Raw genomic sequence first — 21,182 nt, forward strand, 5'->3', positions numbered from 1 at the left:
TTCCTATTGACAGCTAGTGTACTATAGTAAACTCGACGCAGTAACTCAGATCGACCCGTAAAGTATCCTCAATATACAGGAGACGCTTTCTCCCCTGGGCTTTGCCATGTACTTCGCGTTGGTGGTTCTGATGACGGGAAAACTGTATTCAATACACCCTCAGGGCATTATGAATGGGAAAGGATGCCAAGGGCCTAGTCAACAGCCCTGCTGTCGGTCAGAGTACCGCTGATGTTATCCTGGCAGGCCTACTGGGAAAGTGCTTCGTGCATATGGACGACATAATCATATACAGTGACAACCTTGAGAGGCATCTGCGTGACATCGAAAATGTTTTCCTGCGACTCGTAAGGAGCGGGCCTCAGGCTTAAGCTTTCAAAGTGCCAAATCCTAACAAAGGAGGTTAAATGCCTCAGGAGCATTGTTTCAGCTAACGGCGTTCGGCCTGACCCGGAGAAACTAAAATGTAGCTAGAATTTTCTGTGCCCGAGTAGTGTCCGTCAGGTCCGGCAGTTTCTCGGCCCGATTGGCTATTCCGAACGCATATAGACGCATTCGCCAAGATAGCTAAGCCGATGACTGCCTTAACTGTCAAGAATGTCATCTTTCGCTGGTCAAAGAATGCGGAAGATGCTTTTGGGGCTCTGAAGACAAAGTTAGTCAGTGCACCGTTTTGGCGCCGCTCATATTTTGATTTTCCCTTCGTTATGATCACAGATGCTTCATCAGATGACGTCAGTGTTTCGTCCTCAAAAACAGCATCCGGATTATCACCCTTATCGCTCCGCCGTCGCATTGCCAGGATGTCTTTATTTCACAAATTCTTCCACAGCTCTATGCACATCGCACCTTATATTCTTCCTCCAACACGCATAACTCACCGCACCAGCCATCACCTATAAGTTGCCCGTCCACGCTCACGCACCGTCACTTTTTCTAATTCCTTCTTTCCTCGTGCAGCTGCAGACTGGAACGGCCTTCCAAACAACGTTGCCATGATTACTTGCCCAAGTCTGTTCACTGATTATGCAGAAACTTTCCTGTTATTGTGAATTTGTGCTTTTATTCTTGCCGCCCCTTATGTAGCACCCCTTTTAAGGGGCCTTTAAGGTAATAAAATGAAATGCAATGAAAAGTTCGTGGTTGGCGCCGTGCTTTTTCAGGTTATCGAGGGTAGAGAACATTCTCTACTTTTGCTAGCCGACAGCTGGACCCCACAAAGCAGAAGTATGGAGCCACGGAGAGGACGTTCCTCGCGGTTGTCTGGGCAGTAACGCCCTTCAGGTGCTATATTTATGGCCGACAGCCACAGGAACTTAGGAGCACAAGAAATGTCTGTTTTTTTTTTCATTTGTAGTTTTTCATCAATGGGAGATTAATAAATGCAGAAAAAAAAACCCACGTGCCGGCCGCCGGGGGGATCCGTACCCACGATGAAGCCTCCCGAGTTTCGTTGTTAGTTGGCCATATAAGGCGTGCACCTTAACAGATCTGCCCCGCCGCGGTGGCTCAGTGGTTACGGCGCTCGGCTGCTGACCCGAAAGACGCGGGTTCGATCCCGGCTGCAGCGGCTGAATTTCGATGAAGGCGAAATTCTAGAGGCCCGTGTGCTGTGCGATGTCAGTGCACGTTAAAGAACCCCAGGTGGTCAAAATTTCCGGAGCCCTTCACTACGGCGTCTCTCATAGGCTCAGTCGCTTTGGGACGTTAAACCCCAACAAACTAAACCTTAACAGATTTAACGTTAAGAGATAGAAAAGGAACCGAGTGACTAAGGGAACAAACGCGGTTTGCTGACGTCCTAGTCGAAATGAAGAGGAAGAAATGGGCTTGGCCAGGGCATGTAATTAGTAGGCAAGATAACCGATGGTCGTTAAGTGTAACTGACTGTAACAGTAGGCAATCCTATCAGAAGGCCGCAGAAAATTACGTGCGCGGATGGGATCAAGACTTTGCAAAGAAAAGATGGCCGTGGCTGGCAGAGAAGAGGGTGAATTGTAGATATCGGAAAGGCCTCTGCTCTGCAGTTGGTGTAGTTAGGTTGATGATAATGAAAGAGAATATTTGTGGACGATATCAAAGAACAGCTGCTCTGGACACGTATCTCTACTTCTTGAAATAGGTTTGTAGGCAGCAAACAGCATGACCTCTGTATTGGAATTAAACCATGTTTCTACGAAAGTAATGAGGTCGAAGTTAAAGCGTAGTTTGTGAGGTTGTGTGGGTCCTGTTTCTTCCAGGTTTCTTTTTCTGTCATCCGCATAACTCGTGCTGGTCTTTTTCAGAACAAACACCATCTGGTGTTTCGGCGGTACAAACCCGCGTGCAATTCCATTGGTTTTTTTTAATCTATTGATTGTAGCTTTCTGCTAAAAGCACTCATTTTGTCGAGAATCTGAATACCGAACTGCGGATATGACTTGAAGAGGAAGTCTGCATAAGGGTCCTTGATATCTGGTTTAATGCTGCAGATATATACGCCATCTATAAGGGGCGCTGTGTGCACGGTGTCTCACCTAAGACTTTAAGCAATTTTCAATAATAGTCTTTTTGAGTTAGAAGAGCGCATTTTTTCGGCATAGCATTGTCAGCAGTGTAGTAATACATCAGAACAAAGCTAAGACGTGTTACCTGATAGCATGGTCAACAAATATTGAATAGTTAACTTTTTAACTGCTGTTAAGCTCCTTAAGTATTGAGAGATGTGTTCTCCACACAAAGTTATATCCAAATAAGTTTTTACAATTTCGAAAACACGGTTACCCTCGGCGCTGTGGACCAACAAATTTTGGCTGCTTCGGCTGGATACGTGCACTGGAGGGGTTCCTTTGCCTGCAAGCTTCTCGAAAGCCCATGTATTTTGCCGCGATGTAGCCAAAATTTGTTGGACCACATGGTCAAAGGTAACCGGAATTCTAAAGATTGATATAAATGTTTATTACGGTGGGCTGCAGGCCTCTATATAATTAAAGAGCTTAACAGTAATAGTAATTAAGTTAACTACTATGTATAAATTGTCAAGCATGTTAACACGTCTTGGCTATATTGTGATGTACTACACCGCTAACAATACTAAGCCGAAAAAAGCGTTCTTGTAACTCAAAAAGTCTATTTTTAAAAATCCCGGGGGTCAATTTCGACTATCTATGCTCGTAAAAGTGCAGAGTTCTCGCAGAATGCATGAGCACTTTGTGAATTTCATCTTTGTTATAATACGGACTCCTCAGCCGGGATCTTATGGCGCTATCTTGGGGTTATCAGGCTAACGCAATACCACTCAGCTATGGCAGTGTCTGGTAATTGTTCTAGATATCGAAAGAAAGAATAGATCATTCACACGCATAGCAGCAAGTTTAAGCCAGCTCTTTAGCTAACTGCCTAAATGGTTCCGGTATAATGCAGAATAGAGTGAACACCAATAATTAACTAATTTTGATTCTCGGCGTAATAGCTTCGTTTAAAAAGGAATAAAAATTTTTAGAATGAACATGATTGCATGTTTAAAATACAAAACAATGGCTACTCTAGAGACTAAAAAGTACTTTTAAAAATGGGTAACTTCACGACCATACTTGCAAAAGGTTTTTTGCAGACATAATTTGGCAACAGAAAGGTGCCATATTAAGTTTGTTTACTACCCACTTTCTGTGCTTTGGCCAGTTTTGCCTAGTATGTAGCGAAGTAGAATACAAAAAGGTAAGTTTAAATATTAAGTGAGCAATAAAATCACTGCTTGAAAAACAGCAACCTTGAATGCATTAGATGTTATTATAACTGTTGAGTGGACTACGAGGATGACGGCTTTACAAGTCCGGGTATTTTAATCCATTAAATTTTTATGACGACCTCTTCACGAGCGATTGCCACTTTTCCGCTCATGACGAGCTCACCTCGTTGTGGGCATTTTGGCATTTTCTTAAGGGCTTTTTACGAAAAGAGGTTGGATATGACCTTTTTCTTTTGACAACAAAGAAGACAGTAGCATAGCTCCTCGTAAAAAAAAAACTAACAATTTTTTCGGTGTGTAGATCGGGCGAGTGTGTGCCGCCCGTCAGAAGAGCGCTTGTGGCGCCATCACTAGTAGTGACGCTCACATCAGAGTACATGCGACCACCTTGATTCACCGAATAACATCAATGCAGAGAAAATTCTTATGCTAATGGTTTTAAATTACCGTTGTTCTGCGGTTTTTGCACTTATCGATCCATGCAAATTGTTAGTCTCATCACCGTGCCGAATGCCCTGTGGCCTTGCTTATGTTTTGCTTTCCTGAGAATTCATCCGTTACGCAAGCAATCAATCGTTAATACTGTAAAGACTGACACAGAGACGCGCTGAGCTGAGCGTCCGCTCGATTGCCTAGCCTTTCTTTTATCCCACTTCCTCGTCTTTCTCCGCCTGCTTCTTTCGTCACGACTTCGTCTTTGCTGTCTCGGCATCACACTCGGCCACGACTGCGGACGCCCTGTTGATTGTAGGCTGCGTCGCACCCAGACCTCGTTGTCGTACACGCGGCCACTCGTCTCGCCCCGCTTCAGCAGCCGCTCCTTCATGGTCTCGTCCTTCACTTCGACGTAGAGCAGGTTGCTGCACTTGCACACCTCAGCCTCGAAGCGGTCACCCTGCTCGGTGTTCCTGGGGTAACCGTCAATCAGGAACATTTGGCTGTCGCCACGCTCTTCCTCATTGCTCCTTTCAGCAGCTGCAAGACCGTGACCAGTGGGACGAGCTCACCCTTCGTCATGATCTCGTTCATCTCCTTGCCCAGGTCACTGCCGGACTGCATCTCCGCCCGTAGCAGGTCACCGGAAGAGATGTGCGTGAAGCCGTAGTTGGCCGCTATCTTCTCGCATTGGGTACCTTTGCCGGAGCCGGGGCCGCCGAAGACAAACACGACGGGGAGGTTGAGTTTTAGAGGCCCGTCATTTGGCGCTGAAGTAGGGGGAGGAGCAGGCTTGGCTGGAGGCGGAACTTCCTCAGCCTTCTCCTCTCTTTTTTTCTCCTCCACTTTCTTTTCTTCTTCTTTCTCTTCTTTCTTCTCCTCCACTTTCTTTTCTTCTTCTTTCTCTTCTTTCTTCTCCTCCTTCTTCTCTTCCTTCTTTTCCTCTTTGCCTTTCTGATCATGAACAGGTCGTCCATATCATCGGCATCCCTGACATAGGCGCCGCGAAGTCGTCCGCTGGTGGATCGGCGTGGAGGACCGCGGCAGAGTAGGACAGTACCCGGACAGTTACAGACTCTCGACCGTGGCCCTGCGAGGTCGTCATGAAAGGTGGTGTCTTCGAAGCTGCGTCTACGCATCAAGGGCGACGCCGGTGGTGGACTATCTTCTCGATCCTCATCAAGCTGCCTGTCCTGCTGCAGCCTCTCTCTAACGGGAGGGGCCGTGGGAGCGTCCAATCCTCGCTCGATTTGGAACATTCGGAGGCACGATACTGACGGCCCGTTGCCGCCCGGAAAAGGCGGCAGCCGCGAAGGGCCTACTGGTAGCCTGCGTCTGGATCCGGAGCGGGACCCCGGAAGTTGCTGGCTGCCGAGCAGGTGGCACTGGAGGGGTCCGCTTTCCGCTGAGGGCCTCGTAACCCTCGTCGATGCGGTCCTCTTCGCGGAAGTCCACGCTGGAAACAGGCTGGCGCCGGATTTTGTTGTCTGGGAAAATTGGCTCATGAAACTGACGTCCAGGCAGCAGGGGACGCGGTTGTCCTGTAGTGGCCGTCATCCGTTGAGGCGGCAACCCAGGCGACCGCACTCCAGGCGGCATGCTACCCAGGCTATTACTGTTCGGACTTGAGCATCCGATGACGCTGCTGATAGCCACTGAGCCCGGAGCCGCCGTCACCGAGCTGGCGAAGCACGGGTGCCGTGGCGAAGGTGGCGTCCTGAACCTAGCACTGCCTGCAGGAGGCGGCTGCGCCGCGGGCCGACCGATGCGGTGTCCATCATGCGTCGATGCCGGAATGTTGGGATGCCTCATCGGTCCATGAGACGGTTCCCGAGACATCAGCGGGGACAGTGGCACTGCTGAGACAGAGCCCGCGCTCCCGATGGAATTGGGAGGAGCGCTGGTTGCATTTTGGCCGGGAACTGACGACACCTCGGCGAGCGAGGCGGCCATCTGAGAGCGGTGCACCACGGAGGACGCGTATCCGCTCGTCGGCTGCGGTGACTGCGGTGGCGGACTGACAATTGTGTTGGAGCCGACCCGCAGGAGCTCGGATGCTTCCACCGCGGCAATGGGCGCCTCAGAGCCCAACGCCTGCTGCGGCCACGTGCGGCCCCTGCAGGCCTGAAGAATGCGTACCTTATCTTGATTGTAAAGGGCGATGTCTTCGTCTGGAGCCTGGCGCCGCGCTCTCATCGTCGTGAGTTTGGCGTCGTGCGCAGTGGCCAGGCGTGTAAACGCGGCAAGAAGCGCAGAGGTCCAGGCCGGCCAAGTGGTGTAGCGGCGGCCTTCGTACTGGTGCCAGGCGCGGGCGGCACCGCGGAGATGGTCTTCAGCGACGGCGAGCGTGGTGGCTGGAGACCAGGCGAAACGCCGGGCAGCAGCGTCGACCACTTGAATCCACGCTTCAGCGTCGTCAGAAAATCCACGGTACTCCGGAATTTGTATCGGGGTTACTGGGTATCCAGAGGACAGTGATGCGCGGCCAAGCGCTGTAGTCAAAGAAGCAGATAACTCCCGGATGATGGAGAGGGCTTCGGGAAGAAGGGCCAAGGCCGAATCCGCCGAGGAGGCATGGACGCCGTTCTCGGGCGGAAGAGGGGTTCCAGGCGCCGAGGGAGCCGACCGTGGGACTGCCCGGCCGCTTCGAAGGAGGAGCGACGGGTCGTGGAGGTCCGGGCCGGGCTCGACGTTGGTCGACTGCGCCATTGTAAGGACTGACACAGAGACGCGCTGAGCTGAGCGTCCGCTCGATTGCCTAGCCTTTCTTTTATCCCACTTCCTCGTCTTTCTCCGCCTGCTTCTTTCGTCACGACTTCGTCTTTGCTGTCTCGGCATCACAATACATTATTCTTATCTCTGTATTACACATCCATCCTGTGCACATTTTTTGCTGCCTAATTTCTGGTAGCATTTATCTTTGCGTCGAGCGTCTTCTGTCATTCACGTTCGTCTCGTTCTCTTACGACTGTCTTACCACTGGAGGACACTCAAGTTCGTTGTATTTAATAAATCCGGTTCCACGCATTTTCCAGTAAACTGCCGATCCATCTTGCTCACAAGGGTACCACGCCAATTAGTTGAACATGTCATTTATTTTTTGAAGCACCTAATTTTCTTGCATTCAACAGTCTTTTCACTACAGCCAAGCACAGCTTTCCAAAAGCATATTGAAAGGGGACGAACTGCTGTCATTTACACATTTTTTGCACCAAATTATTGATCACCACTCTGACGATGACGGCGTTTCCATTGATTTCGTTAGAGCATCTAGCAGCAGCAATGACCATCTCTTAGAATTGAAGCTATGAAGGAGCCGCCGCGTCGGCTGAGTGGTTATGGCGCTCGGCTGCTGACCCGAAAGACACGCGTTCGGTTCCGTCCGCGGCAGTCGCATTTCGGCAGAGGTGAAATGCTATGCTAAGGACCCCAGCCGGTCGAAATTTCCGAAGCCCTCCACAACAAACAAACAAACAAACAAACAAACAAACAAACAAACAAACAAACAAACAAACAAACAAACAAACAAACAAACAAACAAACAAACAAACAAACAAACAAACAAACAAACAAACAAACAAACAAACAAACAAACAAACAAACAAACAAACAAACAAACTAACTAACAAACAAACAAACAAACCAAGTCAAGCCAAGCTACAGAGTAAGAACGCGCACAATATATTATGAACTTTAATCCAGAATTTTTTTGACAGCTACAGTTAGTTTCTCTCTGTAAATGCTGTCATATTCCCACTTGCACCTGTGGGATCCGGTGTACTACAAGGCTCGATGTTAGGTCCTCTTCTTTTCCTAGTTTATATTGTTCAACTGCCTAACACATCGTCTCTCCTGTTCACTTATTCGCTTAGTACTGTGTTATTTGCCGTGAATTAGCTGACAGTTCTCACGTCTTAGCGCTTCAAAACTACAAACAGTTCATCGCATTATTGTGAAACATGCACGATGCCTATAAATATACAAAAATGCATATTTATGACGATGCCATGAACTAATGCCCTACGCGCATGTTCTCGGCAACATTAACCTGAAGCCTGTTTCAAGCTTCAGAGCTTCAGAGAGTTTCAAAGCTTACCTTATTTGCAGTTTTAATATCAGCTACACTAGATGCGTCGGAGCGTGTTTAATACACCTACTTCATTCAAACCAACATTGCGCATGACATTACTTAGGACGAAATTATTATCTGCATCGTCGATCAGCACGCTTCATCTTATACATTTATAACTGCGGAATCACCGCTACAGTTACTAAAAACCCTTGTCACCCCCACTTCCTGAATACCGCGGATAAGTATCTCGACCCCGCTTATTTAATTAATTATGCCATCATTCCAACTCAAATATAAATTCACCGCTCCTCTATTTTATATCTCATCACGCATCAATCACGTTTATAAAATTTATATTGACACTTGTACGTGAAATTCTTTGTTATTAATTCATCCTGCACACACTAGCATACTGGGCTGCCTTCCACAAGAAGTGGTGTTAGCTTCCGATCCTATTATTTTACGCAATTCACTATGTCACCCCTTCTGGAGTAACTTGCTTTGTCTTACCATCCTCTTCTTGTTTGTGTTGCTTGAACTTCTGGATTTATTGCCAAAGCAATACTACGCCATGTCTAACCGCTCGTCGCGTGGTCCGTGGCGCATGGACCCCCCTACTCCTCGAGGAGCCGTCGCCGCGCCTAACAGATGGTGTGACGTCAGCCTCTTCATTGCTATGGTGACGCGTGACGTCAGCTTGCTCTCCACCACAGCCAGGAGGAGCCGGCCGTGCCGCGCTCCTCGAGGAGTCTAGCTATGGAAGTCACCGACAAAGAGTCTATATCTGAACCTAGTTGCTCTACTGCTTCTGCATTGTATTGCTTTCGCAACCAACCAGGTGTAACCAGAGCTAAACCACACCAATTTTTTATGCTTTTGTACTGGAAGCGCCTCCCGCTGCACGTCTACTCAATTACAGAATACGGGATGTGCAGCGCTAGCAGATGATTTACTCAGACGAAACGGACTGACAGCTGCGATAAGGTTGGATGCTGTCATGATGGAATGTGCAGCGCGGCATGCGACAAACAGAGTCGAGAAGGACACATAACTGCGCTTCTCGTCTAAAAACACCCCTCGTCCATGCCCGTCATCTGCCAGCGCTGCTTATACCGTAATGAGAAAACCCGACACGCTAGCCTCGCAACACACCCCACTCTATTACATGACATGTTCTTTTTGCAAATCTTCGTTTCACCCCTTTCGTAGTCGCCTGTTTTAGGCTTGTATTTTATATTGTTTCGTGCAATTCATGCTTTTATAAGTGTGCCTATTTTAGATTAGCATCACTTTCTGCTTTTATTTTGTTTGGCTTCGTGCTGTTACGGCTTTTGGAAAGAACACATTTCGCGTCCATGTCGGTCATCTGCCAGCGCCGCATATACGCTTAATGAGAAAACACAGCCAGCTAAACTACCAACACACGGCGCTCCATTACAGATCCTGTTCTTCCTGGCAATTCACTACACCGCCCCTTTTGTATAACCTGTTTTAGATTACTATCATATTTCGCGTTTTTTACTGTTTCGTGCTTTTCATGCTTTTTATATGTGTGCTATTTTATATTAGCACCACATCCTGCTTTCATTTTGTTGGTATTGCGCTATTATTGCTTTTGTGTTTTTTTGCCACCACTTCCCCTGTAAGGCTTCGTGCAATTCAGGGCAACTAAAACGAGATGAAACGAAATTTACTTCCATAATTTTCCTTGTCATGGCCGCTGGGCTTTCTAAAATTTATTTCCAAGCTTATTTTTTATAAAACGTTTCGGTTGCATAGGTGAACGTTGGGCCCAATATATTCGGAATATGCATTACTTCTGAGTTCTGAGGGATACCATTAAGACGCTGCCTATAAGTTGAAAGTTCCGGTAGTTGTTTCTTGCTATAGGGACCTGTGTTCGCTATTTCGCTTACACTACATCGCATCACTACTTCCAGTGCCTGACCTAACGTAGCCGTTCTGATTCTCCGAGTATGGTCCTCTTATTAGAAGAACCGTGACAACTACTTGTTCTTGATGTTGCACTGCCATAGTTTTACCAGTATCTCAATACTTATAGTTCGGAGTTGCTCCCTTTCGAGGTTGTTAACTTATACATTTGTGTTCTGGACCCAAATTTCTGTTTCTCTCTTTATTCAGCTCTCATAGTGACGTAGTTATTCTGAGTTCCAGAAAAAGGCGACAGCTAGCTTTCTGAAGATTGAAGTACGCACTCTGCCAAATTAGGCGGCGGCTTTGGTGCTGCCAGTTCAACATAGGTCGCTGTGGTGATGTGCTGTACGCTAATCATATTAAACTCGGCTGCACAAGCTTTAACTAGGCTTTTCGCTTCAGATTAAGAAAGAAACGGGTTCCCACATTCCTTCGCTCGTTACCGGAGAGAGAGAGAGGTAACTTTTATTTTTCAGCTCAAGTCCGAGCCTTCTTAGTTGCCCGTTTGGTGGGCGCTATTTATCGGTGGTGGGGGAGTAGGGCCACGTGTCCCTTGGATGTGTCGGATGTGGACGGCGAGGAGCGGCCAGAGGGTGGGCTGCAGAGAGGAGTGGTCCATGGGCCCACATGAGTTGAAAGGAGGGAGGCACGGCGTGCGAGGAAGGTAAGGTGGGAGAGTTAGTGGCGCAGGGGCATAACCAATATGTATGAATGTTTCAGGGATGCTCTCCGCACACGAGACAGGCTGGTTTGCCCGGTTTATGAAGGAGCTTTGTACAGCTTTGTAAATAATAAAGACGCTCTCGGAGTGCGTCTTTATTATTTACAAAGCTGTACAATGACAACACTCCAAACAGGAGGAAGAAATTCCGCGTCTGAAAGCTTATGATGTTGAAACATCTCACCGTCAAATATTCCATGAGGTGTCAGACCCCTGTGCCCTGGCGTTGCTCTTCCGCATATGTACCGGCGCTGATATAATCCAGGAAGGCGTCGTCGAAATCAGAAATTTTCCACCTTTAGCGGTGGAAAATTGATAGACGCTCGTGCTCGGTAATCTGTTTGGATGACTTACTTCCCGTCTTCTATGCAATGGCTTCGTCTAGTAAGGATCCGGGCGCATGCCTTTATTGATGGCAATATACCGCAAAAATAGCATTTTAATTTCACTGGGGCTTCTTCGTCTTCAGGAGTGCCAACAGGACTTTGTCTTCCAGCAGAACCCAAGAATTTCTACGTAAATTTCAGAAATTGCACAAGAAATGACCATGTCCCCCTCATATACAAGCCAAATTTTTCAATATACAAGTAACAACAGAACATTCATAGTTTTATGGCATGTTGCAAATAGATTGGAAAATACATTCTACACTGCATTTTCAAAACTCCGACGTGGACAACCTAGGGCATTATCATCAGAAAAGTTACACAAAGTAAAACATAAAACTTATTATAGCTCAACTGAAGTAAAGGAATATAAGCTTAACTTCCCACCCTGGAGTTAGCTAGCCAGTTTTTGTAGACGTTACAAAGGTTGCATCAAAATCTACGAGCAACAATGTTTAACATATTAATGCACCGCAATAATTAAAGGAGAACTGCATATTTCATTTCCCACAGAGCTCTGATTGCCTTCCAACCACTTTTGAATTGCAATAGCATTAGAGGCCCCGCGGGGCTAAAACGCCTTGTGGGTCATAAAGTTCACCGATTGGTTGGAGGGAAGTGACGTCAACAGACCTGAAGTCTGGTCCGTTCCAGTCAAGCCGTTAACAGATGCTAACCGTATCACATTGCCAGCACATAACAGAATTAGTTGTACTTGTGAATTGTCCTCTGATTGAGAAGCATGAATAATAAATATCCGATGGAAGTCCGTGGCATCCCCTTGCAGACAGTGAGGCGCTGTTGTCTGGAACTCCTCCTGTGCTGAGTCTTGTGCTCGTAGCTTGGCCTTTACATATCCGAATATGTGAAAATACGAAGTAGACATATACGGACCCTACCGTGAGAGTAAAAAAATACCCATATCATTTTCTGAATTTTTCTGAGCGCAATTGCTAGGGGTATGACAACTGGCAGTGTCAGGCTGCAAGACGGCTTTTTTTTTTTTTTTTGGTGTAGAGTATAGCACAGTTCAAAATTCTTTAAGGGCATTTAGAATACCAGAAAAAAAAACCGCGAAAGATCGCTTTGTTTCGCTTATTGGTGGATAAATGATAGCTGCTGAAATGATATGACACTGAAAGTAAACACAGAAAAATTGGCCATGTAGCATCAAATCCTCAATTTTGTTGATTTACAGAGTGTCAGGAAAGGACGTTCATTTGCCTGTAAATATTGTTTTTGTTCTTCGCAAAATGTACACGAAAACGCTACTGCAGATATAACACTGCGTGATGAAAAAGGAACTCAATGCTGGTCTTATTTCATGGTTCTTTGAATTTTTATTTCTCATATTTTGCCTGCGAGAATTGGCACTAAAACTCCGGCAGGGATGCATCTGTAGCACGCTGCACATCGCGTGGAGAAAATAAAACAATGTTGGTAAAAGGGTTGAGAAAGACAGGATTGATCTTGCTGGGCACGTGACTCGAAAAACATAACCGATAAGAATATCGGCTTGAAATCCTAAATATCATACAAAACGCATTGTATCTGTTAGATGGATGGGCTATATATTTTCTCGATCCAGAATCTTAAGAAACCGTCTTGCTGTAAAGCCCAAGCATACTAGAGTTCTTAGAGAACTACAGCCGCTTAGCCGAAGGATAGGACGAGTGACCAGCGCAAGCTGATTCGCGAAATAATTAACGCAGAGGTGAATTCACACACTACGATACTAATATTGTGTTTATGCTTCAGGAGAGGTGCTAGCAGTGCTTTCTTGCGTGAGACATGCGTCGGTACGGATTTTAGATACTTGATGTTCACTGCGTTTGGCAACATAGTACCATGAGCGTTCGTTCCCCGTTCGACCAGCCACGTATCTGTGACTGTGGCGCGCCGCATACGTGTAGTGTTTCGAGCACCTCGATAAATGTCCTCTCCGTTTTCGGCCAGCCTCCTAGGGGCGTTTGGCCTCTCTTTGATCATCCGCACATTCGTGCAGCGTTCCGAGCTCGACACACCGCTTCGGCAGCCTCCGTAGCCTTCCGCCAACGCGAGTGATGTGCCCCCGTCGCGTCTGGGAGGCGGGCACACACCTGATGATATAATGCGGGGCGACCGAATCACGACAAGGGAAGCGAGCGAGAGCCACCTCTAGGGAAGTCCGAGTGCGGACACAGCCGGACTGGGCATGCGCAGCCACGTGTTCTCACCTTGGCAAATTTTCCTTCTCCTCTCTGCAGTCCCTCTCCTTTCATCCTCCCCTTTGTTCTTCCCTCTCCCCTCATCCCCATCCTTCTTACCTCTCTTCCGAGAACGCACGTGTGTATGCTCTACAGGGGGAACTGTAGCAAGAACCCAGCGGCAAATGCCCCACATAAGAATCCCTTCAATCAATCTCGTCGACCGGCTGCCGGGACATCGCAATAAATCCCCTTGAACCTACCAGCTAAATAGGATGTCCCAAGCAGAGTAAAACCCGCCGCGGTGGCTCAGTGGTTATGACACTCGGCTGCTGGCCCGAAAGACGCGGGTTCGATCCCGGCCGAGGCGATCGATTTCGATGGAGGCGAAATTCTAGAGGCCCGTGCATTGTGCGATGTCAGTGTACGTTAAAGAACCTCAGGTGGTCGAAATTTCCGGAGCCCTTCACTACGGCGTCCCTCATAGCCTGAGTCGCTTTGGGACGTTAAATCCTAATAAACCAGACCAAACCACGTAGAGTAACCGCGACTAATAAAAAGCATGGGTCACCGCCTTTGGCTGGAGGGCTTCTTTGCTGGGGAACTTTCCTATTCGTAGGTAGGGAAATCAGTAGTTATGTTTGATACAATTGCGATGGCTTTTCGTGCAATGTTCTTGTTCTGAGTGACCTTTATTTAAACGACCAGAGAACCACGTGATATGTAGATTTGTATTTAAAGCAAGCCATGTCGAGCCTGGATCCACACTGATAAGTCCGAAATGTTGTGTGTAGGCAATAAATTAAAAACTACATCTGGAAGTTCCAGCAAAACTGAACAACGCAAGATTGGACTAAAGATTTTTTATTACACGAACCGTTCATTCTATACACGAAGCCCCTCTGTCACATTTACAACGCACGGGGACATAGTGACCCACACTATGTCCCCGTGCGTTGCAAGTACAACCTTCTAACCGCTGCTCGAATGTATCCAACGGTTGTCGTTAGAAAGAAGAGATCATCTGACACTGTCTACTATTTTTATCAGTCATACTAAATGGGAACGAGAGTAATACGCTCTAATCGAGTATTGCAGTATGCAATATACAGTATGGCACACGTGCCATTTGGTCTGCATGAACAACTGAAAACAGTGACATGATTCAACCCCAGTCAGGAGGAGCTGTCTGTGTGGGGCGGAAAGGGATATAAGGGCCGTTCCGAAATCCTCTACTAACATTTTCCACGTCTGAAATTCAACGCGGAAACATGATGCGTCGATGCCTTGCTGTCGTAGTGCTTGCCTTGCTAGAGGTTCCGATTCTGCCGGCTCAAGAAGCCTGCGACGTTCCGGACAGCTTTCTGGTAAGGTTCGAAGGGTACAGATCTTGAACGCTGGTCGTTTCGCGTCCTGTTTTCAATGAGGTCGGCCTTTGGAATGAACCAAAGCATACGAACTCGACCGTATACTACCATCACTCCGTAGTCCGCGAATTTTGTGTAAGCATGGAGTCCTTGAGAAATGAGACGGAACTTTAGAAATGAAACAAGCTTGCAGAGGGAATTATGTCAAAAGACTGACAGCAATAAGAAGTGTGACACCGAAATGTCCGAGAAATTATTCCGCCCTTTTCTGTTTTCATACTTTTAATCCCTTCTTTTAACATACTCTTTAGTGCCACAGTTGTTATTTGGGCTATGCTGTTCTCTACAGTTGAGAACCGGCTAAACTTCTATCATCCTCGGTTATTAAAGTGCTCATCTAGGAAATTAAGACCGGCACCCGATTAGGCCTTCGAGAAGTGAGGAAGGAAGACGGGGCGAGTGATGGGGGGGGGGCATAAAATCGTATTTGTCCCAACACGTTACAACACGTCACAGCAACAGCAAAAGTTGGCTCGGAAAGGATAAAAATAAAAGGCGCATAACCGAATCCCAAGGTTAGCCTAGTCGCCCAAGGGCGCTAATTACAGTAGTCAGGTTCCAGACTCTAACGAGCATTTGCCCGTCAGCCGTTGATCACCATATGTATGTGAAAGAATGTACGTACCCTGATGCTGTTACTTTTCTTTTCTGGAAAGGCCGTGGCCGAATACCTTGTTACATATTAGGAACACTAGCTTCTATTGATGCTTTCGTGTATGGGTCGTGTTCTGCGCAGCTCTTCGAATATTTTCCGGACGTCGTCGCCATTGCCGACACTAACAACGACACCATATTTGAATGCCTGAGGGCGAAGAGAACATTATTCAACAAGGAAGCCAAGAGAACACAATACGTGTGGTTTCTTCATGACCAGGACGACAATCCGAAGTAAGTCCACTTATCAGGTCAGTCACGACTCGCAAGCAATAGAAATCCATGGGACGGAGGCGCCAGCTATACATAAGCTCAGTTCTCTCTGCTACAAAGCCGCTGGAATTTTGTTTTTTTGATAGTTGCACTTCGTTTTTGTAGTGACGTAAACATGACACACACTAGTTAGCAAAACATAGACGTACGCTGGTTGGGGTAATATCCGAAAGGCGTTTGCATTTATTTTCTTCCAACGCCGAGTTGACCCGCATTGCTAAATGTGTTTGTTCACGCGCTCTTGCTGTGGGTAACTAGAAATACCACTTTGAATAATTTAACATATTTTTTGTTTGGTTTGGTTTGGTCTATTCGGGTTTAACGTCTCAAAGCGACTCAGGCTATCAGGGATGTCGTAGTGGGCTCCGGAATTTTCGACCACCTGGGGTTCTTTAACATTCACTGACATCGCACAGCACGGTGACTTTTGCAGAACGGTAAACCTTATTGTGCTCGAAGAGCGCGCAAATGGCCTTTAGTGCGTAAAATTTAAGTGCAGATTTCTTGCAAACGTTTCTTGTAAATTAAACCAGCCAGCCGAAACTTCACGCTCAGCTGTTGTTCAATGCACCTGCTTTTGGGTGTAAAGTCGTGGGCAAAATTAAGTGATTCCCCTTAAGAAAAGCTAAGAGAAAACTAAGAGAAGCTTTCCACTTATGTAAGAGTGCGCCACTTGATGAAGCCTTCCTAATGGAGAGACAGTCCCACTGCACGGATCTAGACAGCACCTTGTGTGGCGCAATACACTGATCAAAGTAAAGTATGGTTTTTGGTCTACTGTCCAATGGCCTCATTCTAAGTTCCAACCTTGACGGACTCTTATAAAGCTTAATGCGAAGCTGGCTGCCGATGATGATTTACAGCATACGTAAATTTATGTTTTCCAGTCTTTTTCCTCCAGGGCGATGCCATTACATGCAGCTTTTGAGGTGTTTAAGCAAGAAATCAGAATTATAGGTGTTAAAAAAATTTGATATGGTTCTACTAAAAAAGAAGCCGATGTCACGAATGCCCTAACTTTCTTGGTCACCCTGAATGTGAGGCTTATGGCTCGTATTCAGAGAAAATCACGGATGTGAATTCCCTGCTTCAACAGTTTACGCGGAAAGGCACACGGCTGCCCGTATTCGGTCTCGCATCAATTGCTCTTTGCGCTCTGACCAGCTGGTTCGTCCGGCCTTGCTTAATGAGCGCCGTCACTATATTGTGGTGGTGCCTTGGTGTAAAAGCACCCAAAGGCACAATTCTGCTTTGCGATGCATTGCAGAGGACCTTGAAGACGGGAATTAACTCATCTAATAGTCTGCCATACCTAACTGCTATGCAATATGTTGATAAGCCGGCTGACATGCTTTTTTCATTCTGATTGGGCTGCACTGCTGCAGTAAAACTCGAATGATGGACCGCCACTGAGCCTGTGTTGTTTCGTCGGGGTATCATCTGTGTCAGATTATTGTTCATTTCAGAGAAGTGTATTACCAGACAGACCTTAAACTCAAGTGGCGCTCACTCATATTGACGGCTCAGGCTTGCCTCCCGTCTACTGGTCAGTTGCTGTGACGTCTTTTGTCTTTGATTCCAGTTTCTCAAATCTTTCTAAATAATTCAAGCACCGTATGTGTCATACATACTGGTGACATGACTGATGGTTAAACTGATTCTTAAAGCAGAGAAACTAGATTCTCAGCGCCAATTTTTGCTTCGCTGTGCAACCTGTGCCCAGTGTGTGCAAGAAGGTTGCGTACGGTTTTTTACGTTGGCAAAGGTACGGCAGCACTTTCCACGTGCTATTCTTAGATCACTGTATGTTTCATTATGTCACAGTCATCTCAGTTATTGCAGCGAATCATGGGGAATCACATACAAAACGTATTTATCACCATTGCTGAGACTGCAAAAACGTGCCTTGAAAACCATGGGGTTACCTTCTTCGTATAGTTCTAACAACATTTTTGACGCAATGCAAATCATGTCGTTCACAACCTTACGCGATAACAAAGTAGCTCTTATGGCTAATAATATTATAAATACCAACTACCCATTACCTCTTGGTACATTCAATATTCCCGTCCGCAACACTAGAAAAGCCAGTAATGGCAATCTTAATCTTCCTATTTGCCAAAATGCGTACGGAGAAAGACGAATAGAATTCACAGGAGCGAACATTTGGAACTCGTTGCCAATTGAAATAAAGCAAGCTAGGAATTTCAAACTGACATGCAAGAAACAGTTTTTTGGGAATCGAAGCAAGGCTACAAAGTTAGTTTTTCTTCAATGTGTTTGTGATTGCTGACCTACATGTTATTTTGTATTGGACAGCTGACTAGCCTCATTGGCTATCGGTTCAAATACCTGTGTATACAGTTTGTTTGTGTTACTCAATAAAAACTTCTTGATCTGATCTGATCTGAACTGCTTTCTCTTGTTAAGAGCCAATTTCAATAATCCTCACGTTCTTTCTAAGTATCACGCGTACTGTGCATGGAAGATTATTTCACACCCATAACTACCATGTTTAAGAAAAACAATGAAGAGGCAGCCGTGGTGTGCAGCAACGTATCTGGCTGTTAGGCTCTAGGATCTTGGTTCGAATCTGAGCAGGAGTACTCTTTCCCAACTTTTACCTGTTTTTTACTTTCGTTTACATATAAATACCAGCGAATCCAGCAAGACACACGGCGAAGAACATGGTATTTATATGTAATGGATCACCAACTAGCCCGCACACTTACCTTAATTTTGTTTTTGTTTTTTTAACACATACCTGCTCTTTTTTGGCTCTGAATTTCTTATCGAGCTCAGGGTTTTTTTTAACACGTTTGCGCGTGTGCCGCAAAAATTTGGATCAGAAAGAGATTTATTCTATAATCTTGCATTTACCACCTCCGTGTGACGCGCATATACAAGCATTTTCGGTACAGGTTTAGCTACGTACGACGCCTTTCTTGCGTGAAGTGTTTAAGATGTCTTTCAGTCAGTAGCGTTAATAATGAGGAATTACACTAGCACGCGAGTAGATAATGATGGTGTTGTTGGGCGTCCTTACATTTTCTTCAACTTTTTTTCCTGATCGGGAACAAAACGTATTTACAAAGCCTCGACGTGAATGAATGAAACTTGTCCTGCATTTTTTAGGAGAGAATTGTTCATAGAGTACGAATTTAAAAAAAAAAAACTAAATGACCATTGCAGACAATGCAGCTGGCCTTCTCATTGCCCGCAATAAATTGTTCATTGCGACAAGACGAAAATCAGGTAGAGGCAGCGGGAGGGTTTTATATTCGGGACCAAGAAGGCCGAGGACACTGCATTTGCTCTTTCCACCTTGCACTTCCTGATGCCCCACATGCGCCAACCTTCTAGAGAAGACATATTCTGACGATGAGTATAAAAAATCACTCAGCGCATCATTTTTTTAGAATGGCCATGGAAGCACTATTTTCCAAAGGAGTTTCGTGTGCAGAAGTCAGTGCCCTAAAATGGGGCCTAATGAACCGTTACGTGGTCTGTTTGCTTGTGCTCTATTCCCCAAAGCCAATTATTTTCTTAAATGATCACAGACAGTTCACCGTAGAGAGTCTAAAGAGGTGCTACAAAGACGCAAATTGATACATTTTCTGGCACCTATAGCAACAAAAATCTTCTTTTTGTTTACAGAAACACAGTCACATTCGACGCCGCAGGAGGAAAGAGCCCTGACACTTTCCTGTATAAGGAAGCCTCAGGTAACGATATATTTTTGTCAGTAATTCCTTTGCTGTCGCGAAATTTCAATTTCCTGAAATGCCTTTGAATCGGAGGTGCGTGCTGTCAATTGATCCGAAGGTTCTTTCGGACTTCTTGTAAACTACACTGTTCGTAAAGTCTACATTTCACCTAAAGCCATATTTTCTCTGAGATGTGCGCGGAGTGAAAGAAATCGTTTGGGAAGATACTGACCGCGGGTAATTAGACGTGCGAAACTTTGCCCTAAAGTATTACTTTAACGCTCCGCAGATCTGCACAGGAAGAATACTTTTCGTCGGTGGATAAGTTAGAATTTTTATTGGGGACTTAAAGGGATGCTGAAGCAAAATCTTAAAATTGAACAAAAACGCTGAAAATAGATTCTCGAAATGTGAGTACACTGAAATCTAGTCGTAACTTCGCATATTTTTCAGCGGATGGTTTTATTTTCGATGTTTTATGAGCGCGCGCCTAGCCTTCCCGGCCGGCGCGAGGTAAAGAGCGTGACGTCATGTCACCCTCGTCCGACAGGCACCCGGTCGCGTTACTCGAAGCCCGATGTCGCACGGCAGTTTGGGTAGACCAAGCGATATGGCTCCCCCGACGCTGCCGACGCAAAACTGGCAAAACCCATTAGTAGCGATGGCAATCGTGCTACTGCGGGAACAGTGGGCGCGCGGGTGTTATGACGTCTAGTCGCAGCTTCCACAGGAGGCCGCCAGGTGCAACAATACGGCAATAAATCGCGAAAAAAAAACGCGCTTTCCGCCTTTTTTGGGATAGTGCTCGTCGAATTCATCAATTTTAGCGGTCAAGCTCTTGTTTAGATGTAGAAGAGCAGCTCCAAAAATTTGGTTCAGTATCCCTTAAACATGCGTTGAGATGTATATTAACGCTAACGACATAAACGAACTTGGCGCGCATGGATGTTGGGTTGTGATTTTGACTAATGGTGTTAATCTCGGTGTGTCACTTTTGATACTGGGTGCAAAAAAGGTAGAGAGTTTTAATTGCTGCCCCCTGAACAATGTGAATTGCTAAAACTTCTAAACAAGCCGTCTTGCCGAAGCATTTATTAAACAAAGCTCAATGTTTTGGCTGGCAGATATGCAGGAGGCCCACTGAAAGCAAATTTATGCAAAACGTAAGTTTAAGAAAAACAGCCTAAAATTTTTGATCGCAATGCCTCATTGCCAGGCGATGTAGCCGTTTTGGAGTTTAATGTTAACTACTTGCGCTTGCATAGAAAAATGTCGAGAAATAATCTAACTTAATTAAACATGCATCTCCCTCTCTGAAAACATCCGGATTTTTTTTTTCATTTCTTTACTGAAGGGACCAGTTGTGACTACTAGTAAAGTTTACACCTTCCGTCTGACTTTTTCAATGCGTGCGTTTCGCAGTGTCGGCATTGTACACATGAGGTTAAGCAGGAATAGCAGAGAGCTGACTCCTGCTCCCCGGAAGTTTTCCAGAACCTGCCTGGATCTTAGATTTTCTTGCCTTTCTGACTTTGATATTATTACATTGCTTGCTTCTAACAAACAATTTTATGAATCCTCCTGCGTGGGGATGATATCCAAGCGCTTCGAAGCCGTCTCTGAAAACCATATTTCCAGTGGGAGAGAGGTTTCCTGTCT

At 46.0% G+C, this 21,182-nt stretch overlaps 2 protein-coding genes and 1 pseudogene across 2 annotated transcripts in view; 1 reads left to right on the forward strand and 2 right to left on the reverse strand.

Moving 5' to 3' along the window:
* Positions 1–11,160, reverse strand: part of LOC149359270 (uncharacterized) — a 48,881-nt gene extending 37,721 nt beyond the window's left edge. Inside the window, exon 1 of the mRNA XM_089571557.1 lies at positions 11,075–11,160. Within this exon, the coding sequence (XP_089427683.1) occupies positions 11,075–11,089 (15 nt within the window). The 5' untranslated portion in view covers positions 11,090–11,160. The remainder of the gene's footprint in view (positions 1–11,074) is intronic.
* Positions 1,197–6,871, reverse strand: LOC149359272 (uncharacterized; annotated as a pseudogene).
* Positions 11,161–14,614: 3,454 nt separating the features above from the next.
* Positions 14,615–20,965, forward strand: LOC149359273 (uncharacterized). The gene is made up of 4 exons (XM_089567626.1): positions 14,615–14,829; positions 15,626–15,777; positions 19,474–19,541; positions 20,946–20,965. The coding sequence occupies exons 1-4, from the start codon at positions 14,734–14,736 to the stop codon at positions 20,963–20,965; spliced, it is 336 nt and encodes a 111-aa protein (XP_089423752.1). The 5' UTR covers positions 14,615–14,733.
* The last annotated feature ends 217 nt before the right edge of the window (positions 20,966–21,182 follow it).

Source organism: Amblyomma mixtum, chromosome 2 (genome assembly GCF_055824585.1).
Source record: "Amblyomma mixtum isolate Tamu chromosome 2, ASM5582458v1, whole genome shotgun sequence".
Taxonomy (NCBI): Eukaryota; Metazoa; Arthropoda; class Arachnida; order Ixodida; family Ixodidae; genus Amblyomma; species Amblyomma mixtum.

What these genes read in the sequence shown, in the direction of transcription:
- LOC149359273 (XM_089567626.1), top strand. Translation starts at nt 14,734, where the DNA reads ATGATGCGTCGATGCCTTGCTGTCGTAGTGCTTGCCTTGCTAGAGGTT. An exon ending in GACCAGGACGACAATCCGAA is followed by an intron (nt 15,778 to 19,473) that starts GTAAGTCCACTT and finishes TTTTGTTTACAG; the next exon opens with AAACACAGTCACATTCGACG. An exon ending in CCTGTATAAGGAAGCCTCAG is followed by an intron (nt 19,542 to 20,945) that starts GTAACGATATAT and finishes TGCGTTTCGCAG; the next exon opens with TGTCGGCATTGTACACATGA.